The following is an 11,257-nucleotide window of genomic DNA, read 5'->3' as shown; positions in this document are numbered from 1 at the left end:
AATAACAAGAAACCCAGAATTGCTAAAACAATTCTCTACAGTAAAAGATCTCCAGGAGGTATCTCCATCCCTGATCTCAAGCTGTACTATAGAGCAACAATACTAAAAGCTTCATGGTACTGGCATAGGAATAGACTGGTGGATCAATGGAATCGAATAGAAGACTCTGACATAAATCCACACACTTATGGACACCTGATTTTTGACAAAGATGCCAAAACCATTCAATGGAAAAAAAAAGACAGCATCTCCAAAAAATGGTGCTGGTCTAACCAGATGTCTACATGTAAAAAAAATGCAAATAGATCCATACTTATCATCCTGTACAAAACTAAAGTCCAAGTGGATCAAAGACCTCAACATAAAACCAGACACACTAAAACCTGCTTAGAAGAAAAAGTGGGGAAGAGCATAGAACTCATTGGCACAGGTGACAACTTCCTAAACATGACACCAATAGCACTGGCTCTGAAATCAACAATCAATAAATGAGACCTCATGAAGCTCAAAATCTTCTGTCAGGCAAAGAATTCTCCCAATAGAACAAAATGACAGCCTACAGACTGGAAAAGGGTCTTCACCAACCCTGCATCAGACAAAGGGCTAATATCCAGAATATACAAAGAATTTAAGAAATTAAACATCAACAAATCAAATAATCCAATTTAAAAATGGGGTTTAGAGCTAAACAGAGATTTATCAACAGAGGAATCTCAAATGGCTGAAAAACACTTAAAGAGATGCTCCATGTCCTTAGCCATCTGAGAAATGCAAATCAAAACGACCCTGAGATTCCACCTTACACCAGTCAAGATGGCTAAAATAAAAAACTCAAGTGACAACATTTGCTGACAAAGATGTGAAGAAAGGGGAACCCTCCTCCATTGCTGGTGGGAGTGCAAACTTGTGCCACCACTTTGGAAATAAATCTGATGCTTCTTCAGAAAACTGGGAATAGCTCTACCAATAGATACTTTTATAGAGAGAAAATAATATATTTATAAATATATATATAGAGAGAGATTATATAAGGTGTTTCTCTACAGAACCCTGATTAATTCAGTATAAAATTCTCAAAAAAATCATAAAAAAAACAAAAGGAGACATCCAAACAGGATATGCACCTATGTGGCCCCACATCAGATAACAGCACCAGAGTAATCTGTAGAGAGTGGCATTTGGGCCATAACTACAAGATAGATTCCAAGTACATTCTATTTGTCCACAGATGAAGTATTTAATGTGTTGAAGGAGGGAAACCTATAATGGGAAATTCACACGGATAAAGTTAATTTGGACAGAAGTACATGGGTCAAAGACACCTGGAACAAATTATTATAATGCTTTAGGACATGATATTCTTTCTGGAGGAGCAGTGAGATGAATATGTAAAGCTGGAGCCTCATGAAAGGCACTATTCCCGGGTACTCTGGGTTTTGTCCCTTATGCTACTGAGACTAAAACAAAATCAGCACATGTTAAGAAATGAAATGGAAACTAGACATGACATGGTTATCTCTGTTCTATATGTCAAATGAAAGATGAGCCCAGGAGGAAAAGACTATGGGGTAAACAGTCTGCTTACATGGGGGTATTTTAGGGTTTTGCAGACATGTGGTATCTTCTGTTGACTCTAAGTGTAGTTATGAAAAATAGGAAACTAAATGCCAAAAGTATGAGGTATCAAGAAAAAGAGATAAAACCATCTAGTGGGAGATAGAGAAATTAATGAAGGTTAATAACTCCCTCAATTTTGAAAGCTAAGTCATCAAAACTTGCTTAATGTCCCAAGTTTCTGAACTTGTTCTTCCTGACCCACCATCTAAAGGGTGTTTTTATTTCTCATATCTAACCATATCTATAGCTCAAACTTTAACAAGGATCACCAGATTATGAAATGACAAATTTGAGCTTGAATACTAAAATACAAATGCTTCAACCATTTTGAGGAAACTTCTTAACAATAATATAGATGGTCAGGGACTTTTTGAAAAAGGAATTTCAACTTGGGAACATAGAGAAACTCTTTGGCCTAAGGCACTCTCAGGCATTGGCATTAAAGACAAGAGAAGAGAAACGCCATTCTCCTCCGTACCTCCCATGAGTTCTGTTCCAGCTGCTGTGCTGCCTTCTGAGAAACAAGAAGGAGAGGGAAAGGGAGAGAGAGAGAGAAAGAGAGATGTGACTGAGGAGTTGAGGATGGGACTAGAAAAGAGAAAAGAGGACAATGAAGAGATTGAATGGAGACAATTGTTTATGGTATGTTACAGGTGTGGGCCCTGGGGCAAGCTCTGAGCCATTTATTTCTATCTGCTTTTACCAGGATATTTAGCAGAGTTTCCGGAGCAATCATCATTTCTAAGACTTTTTTTTTTCTACGAGAAACATAGGATTTACTAGGTTCTTTGCAGTGACTTTGAAAATATGCGTGACAAAGCATCAATAGCTGAAATAAAAAACGTCTCAAGGGAAGGGGTGAGTGATCAAAAATAGAAGATGAAAAATAGCCTTATTTGTCACCATTGTTAATTACACTTGAATACCATTTTAGCTTGAAAGGATGCTACCTCTAGGAGGGCTTGACAGGTCTGATTAATCTGTGTCTCTCCGGATCCCAGGTCTTAAATACCTGAACCAGATCCCCTAGGAAGCCGCTGGTTCAGCACTAACTCGAGAGGGACTGTCAGCCTGAGTACTATGGGAAAACATCATTCGAGAGCAGTGTTTCTCGTCCTTCCTAATGTTATGATGCCTTAGTACAATTCCTCCTGTTGTGGTGACCTCCCTCCCAACATAAAAGTAATTCATTGACACTTCCTAATTATAATTTGGCTATCTTCGTGAATTACAATGTCAATATCTGTTATGCAGAGTTTCTGCTATGCGACTCCCAAAAGGATCATGACCCACAAGTTGAGAACCACTCTTTTAGACCAAGATTTTGATCTTTCTTACTCTTTTATAGATCACCCATATAAAATCTCAGAGAAGATGCACAAGAGAGCTTATAAGCTCGTTCTTTCCAAAATGCAGTGCATACAATACATACACATACTCATAGAAAATGGTAGGCTTCAAACTTAGCCTTCATTACTTCATTACTCATTATTCTTATTCATTAATCATAGTCCAAACTTCTGGCATCGAAAGGAATTGACACTCTGGTCACCCAAAGTGTAGCCTGTACCACTAGCAGCAAAGTCTAGGGGCCTGATGGAAATACACAATTAGTTTTAGGCTCTAGCCCAGACCTGCTAAACCATAATCGGATTTGAACAAGAATCCCAGGTGATAGCGCCTTTCCAGGTTTGAGAAGGCTGCTCCAGATCCTCTCACAAGGAGGTCACTTGCGTCACATTCTATTCTTAGTCGGAAGCAGGTTGAGAACGAAAAATTAAACAGGGCTGCAAATGCTAACCCAGAAAACATAACGTGTTTTATAAATATTGAAAACAGCCAGTCAAACAACTGCTCATAAAAGCTAATATACCCTGCTCTAAGGTCCAACAGTAGTTGATGCAAAGAAAGCAATTTTAACAACCAATTTGAATATTTCAACATAACCAGCCACAGAATACCACATCCTTTTCTTCATGCTTTCAGTCTCTGTAAAATGATACATGGTTATTTGGCAGAGTCGGCTCCCAGCTTCACAGTGGGAATTAGACAAGCACAGCTCCTTTTCCTTCAAGATGCAAGGATGGGGGCTAAGCGAACAGGAGGGGGCACTTCTGAGACCACAAGTTAGCAAAAACAACCCACAGAAGGGATGCCAAAAACTGAATGCCAGAGGGAACAGAAGAGCGAAGAGTTGCGGGAAGGGGGAGGGAGGAAGACACTGACAGGTGCTTGGCATAAGAGAGGAACACTGCAGTAAGGTCTTATTTAAATTTAGTTTTAATTGACAAAGAAAAATTGCATATATTCATTGTATATGATATGTTTGGACTAGATATACATTGTAGAGCATATTAACAAACATATCACTTCATATTCTTGACTGTTTTGTGGGGAGAATACTTAAAATCAACTTGGCAATTTTCAAGTATATATATATATATATATATATATCCACTATTGACTATGATTATGTACAGAACTTTTTAAATTTAATTTTATTTATATATTTATTTATTACACTTTTTTCACTCTGCATACCTTCTGTAGCACTCTCCCTCATTGCCTCCCAACCCCACCCACCTCGCTCTTCTCCCCCTATGCCTTTTCCTTAGATTCCTCATAGGGGAGGTCCTCCTCCCCTTCCGTCTGACCCTGGTCTATCAGGTCTCATCAGGACTGGCTGCATTGTCTTCCTCTGTGATCTGGTAAGGCTTCACCACCCAGCAGAAAGTGATCAAAGAGCCAGGCACTAAGTTCATGTCAGAGACAGCTCCTGTACCCCTTACTAGGGAATACACTTGGAAACTGAGCAGCGAAAATTGCTTCCTTTGAACAGGGGGTCTAGGTCCTCTCCATGCATGGTCCTTGATTGGAATATCGGTCTCTGCAGCACCCCCCTGGGCCCAGGTATTTTTGTCTCTGTTGCTCTCCTTGTGGAGCGCCTGTCCTCTTCCAGATCTTTCTATCTCCCTCTACTTCCATAAGGATTCCAGCACTGTGCCCAAAGTTTGGCTGAGTCTCAGTATCTCCTTTGCTACCATGGTGGGTAGAGTCTTTCAGAGGTCCTCTATGGAGGGCCCCTGTCCTGTTCCTTTTCATCTCCTACTTCCAATGTCTACCTTGTTTGCCCTCATGAATAAAGATTAAACATCTTCCTTAGGGTCCTCCTTGTTGTCCAGCTTCTTTAGGGCTATAGATTCTAGTATGTTTATTCTATATTATATGACTGATATCCACTTTTAAGTGAGTATACACCATGTGTGTCTTTTTGCTTCTGGATTACCTCACTCAGGATGATCTTTTCCAGTTCCCACCATTTGCAAATTTCATGATTTCTTTGTTTTTAATAGCTGAGTAGTATTCCGTTGTATAAATGTACCACAATTTCCATATCCATTCCTCCCCTGAGGGACATCTGGGTTGTTTCCAGATTCTGGCTATTACGAATAAAGCTGCTACAAACATGGTTGAGCAAATGTCCTTGTTGTGTACTTGAGCATATTTTGGATATATGCCTAGGAGTGGTATAGCTGGATTTTGATGTAGCACTATTCCTAATTTTCTGAGGGAGCTCCAGATTGATTTCCAAAGTGGTAGATGGAGGATGATTCAGTTCTTAAGCTTATTCTCACTAATTGAAATTCTGTGCACCTTGCACAGTATCACCCCAATCTTTACATGACCCCTAGCATCAAAATTCTTCTCACTGTTTCTATAAATGCATTAAACATGCCACTGAGCACATGGAGAATTTGCCTTTTTGTGCCTGACTTATATTGCTTAGCAGTGTTCTATGTTCTTCCAGTTATGTTTGTTGCTGTAGGATCTCTCTCTTTAAGACTGGATCAGCTACGCACTTCCGGTACTAGTGATGACACTTCCGGTTTCTGTTACCAAGGCGCTGGCGCCAGAGGAGCGGTGAAGGCAACAGTAGTACCATCCTCCGCCCCCGTTCCTCCCAGGCGAGATGTCGGGGCTCAGCCACTTCGAGACCGAGGGCTGCCGTAACCTGCTTGCCCTACTGGACGATGACGACATCATGGCCCTCTGCGACACCGTTACCAACCGCCTGGTACAGCCTTTGGACCGCCAAGATGCTATTCATGCCATATTAGTGTATAGCCAAAATGTAGAAGAACTTCTGAGGCGCAAAAAAGTCCACCGAGAAGTGATATTCAAGTATTTGGCAGCACAAGGAGTAATCGTACCTCCAACTTCTGAAAAGCACAATCTTATTCAGTATGCGAAAGGCTACTGGGAAAATCAGCCACGGAAACTGAAGGAGGCATTGGAGCCAGTTACAAACACCGAGGACATCCAGCACTTCCAACAACAGGAAAAAGAATATAAAAAACCTGAAAAGATCGATTTTCGCCGCTTAGGAGAAGAATTCTGTCACTGGTTCTTTGACCTTCTTAATTCTCAGAATCCTTTCCGGGGACCCCCTCGAGATCAATGGGGCCCGCAACACTTCTGGAACGATGTTAAGCTCAGGTTTTATTACAGCACCTCAGAACAAAATGTTATAGACTACTATGGAGCAGAAATTGTGAGCCTTCGCTTACTTTCATTAGTGAAAGAGGAATTTCTTTTTCTCAGTCCTAACCTCGATTCTGAAGGATTAAAATGTGCTTCTTCTCCCCATGGATTAGTTATGGTTGGAGTTGCGGGGACCGTCCACCGAGGAAACACCTGTTTAGGCATATTTGAACAAATTTTTGGACTTATTCGTAGTCCTCTTTCGGAAAATACTTGGAAAATCAAATTTATCAACCTGAGAATTGTTGGAGGAAGTTCTCTTGCTCCTGGATGTTCAATGAAACCAGCTGTTACATTCGAACAGAGTGATCTGGAGGCCTTTTATAATACAATCACTTTGGATAATAACCCTGAAGTAAGATCTAATGAAAAGCAGGCATTGGACAGTGAGACTGGAGACCAGGCTTTATGTAGTGGAGGAGATGAGGCACTGTTGAACAACAAGGAAGAGAATTCGCCTAACCCTCTATAAAGCACCGAGCACTGTCCGTCAGCCTAAAAACAGCGCTGATCATCTCGAAGTGATTGTAGATGTGAGGATTGACATACTTTAGCTGAAATACCTTTTCGGACTACATACTAATGTGAATACTTGCCTGTTTCTGCCTGAGTAACAACAAATATTCTGAGAACATCTTGCGGTCCACCAAATAAATCCCACTTTAGTTATAGATATTGTGTGCCTTAGAAACCTTAGGTGATCTTTTCATTCTACTTAGTGAATAGGCTACTAACCTCTGCACTTCCAACTGGCAGAGATTAATGCTATTGTGGCTTTTTGGATATCTTACAAAATGCATCTTGCTAAAGTGTTGTCCATAAAAATAAAAGCAAAAACAAAAAAAAAACAGGATTTTGTGATGTTTAGTATGAACTCAAAAGTCCTTTTTTTTATTTTAATGCTTATTTTTATGATAAGGTAAAAATGGTCTTGATTTACATTTTCATCATTAGTAGTTTATCTTCTACTGAAGCAATGTGATTTTTTTCTGTTTATAATGTGTCGTTATCCTAACTTAATTTTCTTTTTTTTAAGTATTTATTTTTATTTTTTATTAATTACACTTTATTCACTTTGTATCCCCCCATAAGCCCCTCCCTCCTCTCCTCCGGATCCCACCCTCCCTCCCCCTTCTTCACACATGCCCCTCCACAAGACCACTGATAGGGGAGGTCCTCCTCTCCTTCCTTCTGATCTTAGTCTATTAGATCACATCAGGAGTGGCTGAATGTCATCTTCTGTGGCCTGCTAAGGCTGCTCACCCCTCAGGGGGAGGTGGGCAAGGAGCAGGCCAATCAGATTATGTCAGGGGCAGTCCCTCTTCCCATTATTATGTAACCCACTTGGACACTGAACTGCCATGGGCTACATCTGTGCAGAGGTTCTAAGTTATCTCCATGCCTGGTCCTTGGTTGCAGTATGAGTCTCTGGGAAGACCCCTGTGTTCAAATTTTCTGGTTCTGTTGCTCTCCTTGTGAGGTTCCCATACTCTCCAGCTCTTACTGTTTCCCACTTCTTACATAAGATTCCATGCACATTGCCCAACAGTTGGCCATAAGTCTCAGCATCTGCTTTGATAGTCTGCAGGGCAGAGCCTTTCAGAGGCCCTCTATGGCAGGTTCCTAACTTGTTTCCTGTTTTATTCTTCTGATGTCTATCCCCTTTGGATTTCAGGATGGGGACTGAGCATTTTAGTCAGGGTCTTCTCTCTTGATTAGTTTTTTTTAGATGTACAGATTTTAGTAGGGTTATCCTATGTTATATGTCTATATGAGTGAGTATATACCGTATGTATCTTTCTGCTTCTGGGATAGCTCACTCAGGATGATCCTTTCCAGGTCCTAACATTTACCTGCAAATTTCATGATTTCCTTATTTTTCATTGCTGAGTAATACTCCATTGTGTAGATGTACCACAATTTCTGCATCCATTCTTCAGTTGAGGGGCATCTGAGCTGTTTCTAGCTTCTGGCTATTACAAATAAAGCTGCTACAAACATGGTTGAGCAAATGTCCTTATTGTGTACTTGAGCCTCTTTTGGATATATGCCTAGGAGTGGTATGGCTGGATCTTGAGGAAGTGCTATTCCTAGTTGTCTGAGAAAGCACCAGATTGCTTTCCAGAATGGTTGTACAAGTTTACATTCCCACCATCAGTGGAGGAGGCTTCCCCTTTCTCCACAACCTCTCCAGTATATGTTGTCACTTGAGTTTTTCATCTTGGCCATTCTCATGGATGCAAGGTGAAATCTCAGGGTCTTTTTGATTTGCATTTCCCTAATGGCTAATGATGATGAGCGTTTCTCTGCCATAGATATTCCTCTACAGAGAGTTCTCTGTTTAGCTCTGTTCCCCATTTTTTAATTGGATTGCTTGGTTTGCTGCTTTTCAGCTTCTTTAGTTATTTATATATATTGGATATTAGTCCTCTGTCAGATAAAGGGTTAGTGAAGATTCTTTCCCAATCTGTAGGCAGACGTTTTGTTCTGATGACAGGGACCTTTGCTTTACAGAAGCTTTTCAGTTTCATGAGGTCCCATTTAATGATTGTTGCTCTTAGAGCCAGTGCTGTTGGTGTTCTATTCAGGAAGTTGTCTCCTGTATCAATGAATTCTAGGCTCTTCCCCACTTTTTCTTCTAACCAATTTAATGTGTCTGGTTTTATGTTGGGGTCTTTGATCCATTTGGACTTTAGTTTTGTGTAGGGTGATAAGTATGGATCTATTTTCATTTTTCTACATGTAGACATCCAGTAGGCCCAGCACCATTTTTTGAAGATGCTGTCTTTTTTTTCATCATATGTTTTTGGCATCTTTGTCAAAGATCAGGTGCCCATAAGTGTGTGGGTTTATTTTTGAGTCTTCAGTTCCATTGATCCACCATTCTGTTTCTATGACAGTACCATGCAGTTTTTATAACTGTTTCCCTATAGTACAACTTAAGATCAGGGATGGAGATACCTCCAGAAGATCTTTTTTTGTAGAGGATTGTTTTAGCAATTCTGGGTTTCTTGTTATTCCATATGAAGTTGAGAATTTTTCTTGCATGGACTCTAAAGAATTGTGTTGGTAATTTGATGGGAATTGCATTGAATATGTAGATTTCTTTTGATAAGATGGCCATTTTTACTATGTTAATACTGCCTAGCCATAAGCATGGGAGATCTTTCCATTTTCTGATGTCCTCTTCTAATTCTTTCTTCAGAGACTGGAATTTTTTTTCATACAAGTTTTTCACTTGCTTGGTTAGGGTTACACCAAGGTACTTTATGTCTTTTGTGGCTATTGTAAAGGGTGTTGTTTCCCTAATTTCTTTCTCAGCCCTTTTGTCTTTTGTATACAGGAGGGCTACTGATTTTTTTTAGTTAATTTTGTATCCGGCCACTTTGCTGAAGGTGTTTATCAGCTGTAGGAGTTTCCTGGTGGAGTTTTTGGGGTCACTCACCTATACTATCATATCATCTGCAAATAGTGATAATTTGACTTCTTCCTTTCCAATTTGTATCCCCTTGATCTCCTTCAACTGTCTTATTGCTCTAGCAAGGACTTCCAGAACTATGCTGAAGAGATATGGAGAGAGTGGGCAGCCTTGTCTTGTCCCTGATTTCGGTGGGGTTGCTTTAAGTTTCTCTCCTTTCAGTTTGATGTTGGCTATAGGCTTGCTGTATATCGCCTTTATTATGTTTAGATATGTGCCTTGTATCCCTGATCTCTCCAATACTTTAAACATAAATGGATGTTGGATTTTGTCAAATGCTTTTTCAGCATTTAGGGAGATTATCATGTGTTTTTTTTTCTTTCAGTTTGTTAATAATATGGTGAATCACATTGATGGATTTCCATATACTGAACCATCCCTGAATGCCTGGGATGAAGCCTACTTGGTCATAGTAGATTATATCTTTGATGTGATCTTGTATTTGGTTTTCAAGTTTTTTTTTTTTTGTTTTTGTTTTTTGTTTTTGTTTTTTTTTTTTTTTTTTTTTTTTTTTTTTTTTTTTTTTTTGTAATTTTGCATCCGTGTTCATGAGGGAGATTGGCCTGAAATTCTCTTTCTTTGTTGGGTCTTTGTGAGGTTTAGGTACCAAGGTGACTGTGACTTCGTAAAATGACTTTGGTAGTGTTCCTTCTGTTTCTATTTTGTGGAATAGTTTGAAGAGAACTAGAGTTAGCTCTTGTTGGAAGGTCTGGTAGAATTCTGTACTGAAACAATCTGGTCCTGGGCTTTTTTTGGATGGGAGACTTTCGATGACTGCTTCTATTTCCTTGAGGGATATAGGACTATTTAATTGATTTACCTGGTCCTGATTCAGCTTTGGTAAATTCAATCGATCAAGAAAATTGTCCACTTCATTTAGATTTTCAAATTTTGTGGCATATAGACTTTTGAAGTAAGTCCTAATGATTGTTTGGATTTCCTCAGTGTCTGTAGTTATGTTCCCCTTTTCATTTCTGATTTTGTTGATTTGGGTGGTGTCTCTCTGCCTTTTAGTTAGCTTGGCTAAGGGTTTGTCTATCTTGTTGATTTTCTCAAAGATCCAGCTTTTGGTTTCATCGATTCTTTGAATTGTTTCATTTTTTCTAATTGATTGTTTTCAGCCCTGAGTTTGATTATTTCTAGCCGTCTACTCCTTTTTGGTGTGTCTGCTTCTTCCTTTTCTAGGGCTTTTAAGTGAGCCATTAAGTTGCTTGAATGAGCTGTCTCGAATTCTTCTTGAAGGCACTTAGTGCTATGAACTTTCCTCTTAGCACTGCTTTCATTGTGTCCCCCAAGTTTGGGTATGTTGTGTCTTCATTTTCATTGAGTTCTAGGAATACTTTAATTTCTTTATTTGTTCCCTGACCCAGCTCTCATTTAGTAACAAGTTTTTCAGTTTCCATGTGTGTGTAGGCTCTTTGCTATTTCTGTTGTTGTTGAGGTCCAGCTTTATTCCATGTCGATCAGACAGGATACAAGGAATTATTTCTATTTTCCTGTATCTATTGAGGCTCGCTTTGTGACCAACTATATGGTCTATTTCTCATGAGGTGCTGAGAAGAAAGTAAATTCTTTTGTGTTTGGGTGTAAGGTTCTGTAAATGTCTGTTAGGTCCATTTG

General features: G+C 39.6%; 1 protein-coding gene across 1 annotated transcript; it reads left to right on the top strand.

The window, feature by feature from the left end:
* The first annotated feature begins 5,587 nt into the window (after window positions 1-5,587).
* On the top strand, window positions 5,588-6,811 carry LOC110544484 (uncharacterized protein C3orf38 homolog). The gene has a single exon (XM_060374465.1). It carries the CDS (start codon window positions 5,588-5,590, stop codon window positions 6,629-6,631), a length of 1,044 nt encoding a protein of 347 aa, XP_060230448.1. The 3' UTR covers window positions 6,632-6,811.
* The last annotated feature ends 4,446 nt before the right edge of the window (window positions 6,812-11,257 follow it).

The sequence above is a fragment of the Meriones unguiculatus genome, chromosome X (assembly GCF_030254825.1).
Source record: "Meriones unguiculatus strain TT.TT164.6M chromosome X, Bangor_MerUng_6.1, whole genome shotgun sequence".
NCBI classification, from domain to species: Eukaryota; Metazoa; Chordata; class Mammalia; order Rodentia; family Muridae; genus Meriones; species Meriones unguiculatus.
Note: the sequence above shows the minus strand (reverse complement) of the source record. Positions and strands in the feature narration are given on the sequence as shown.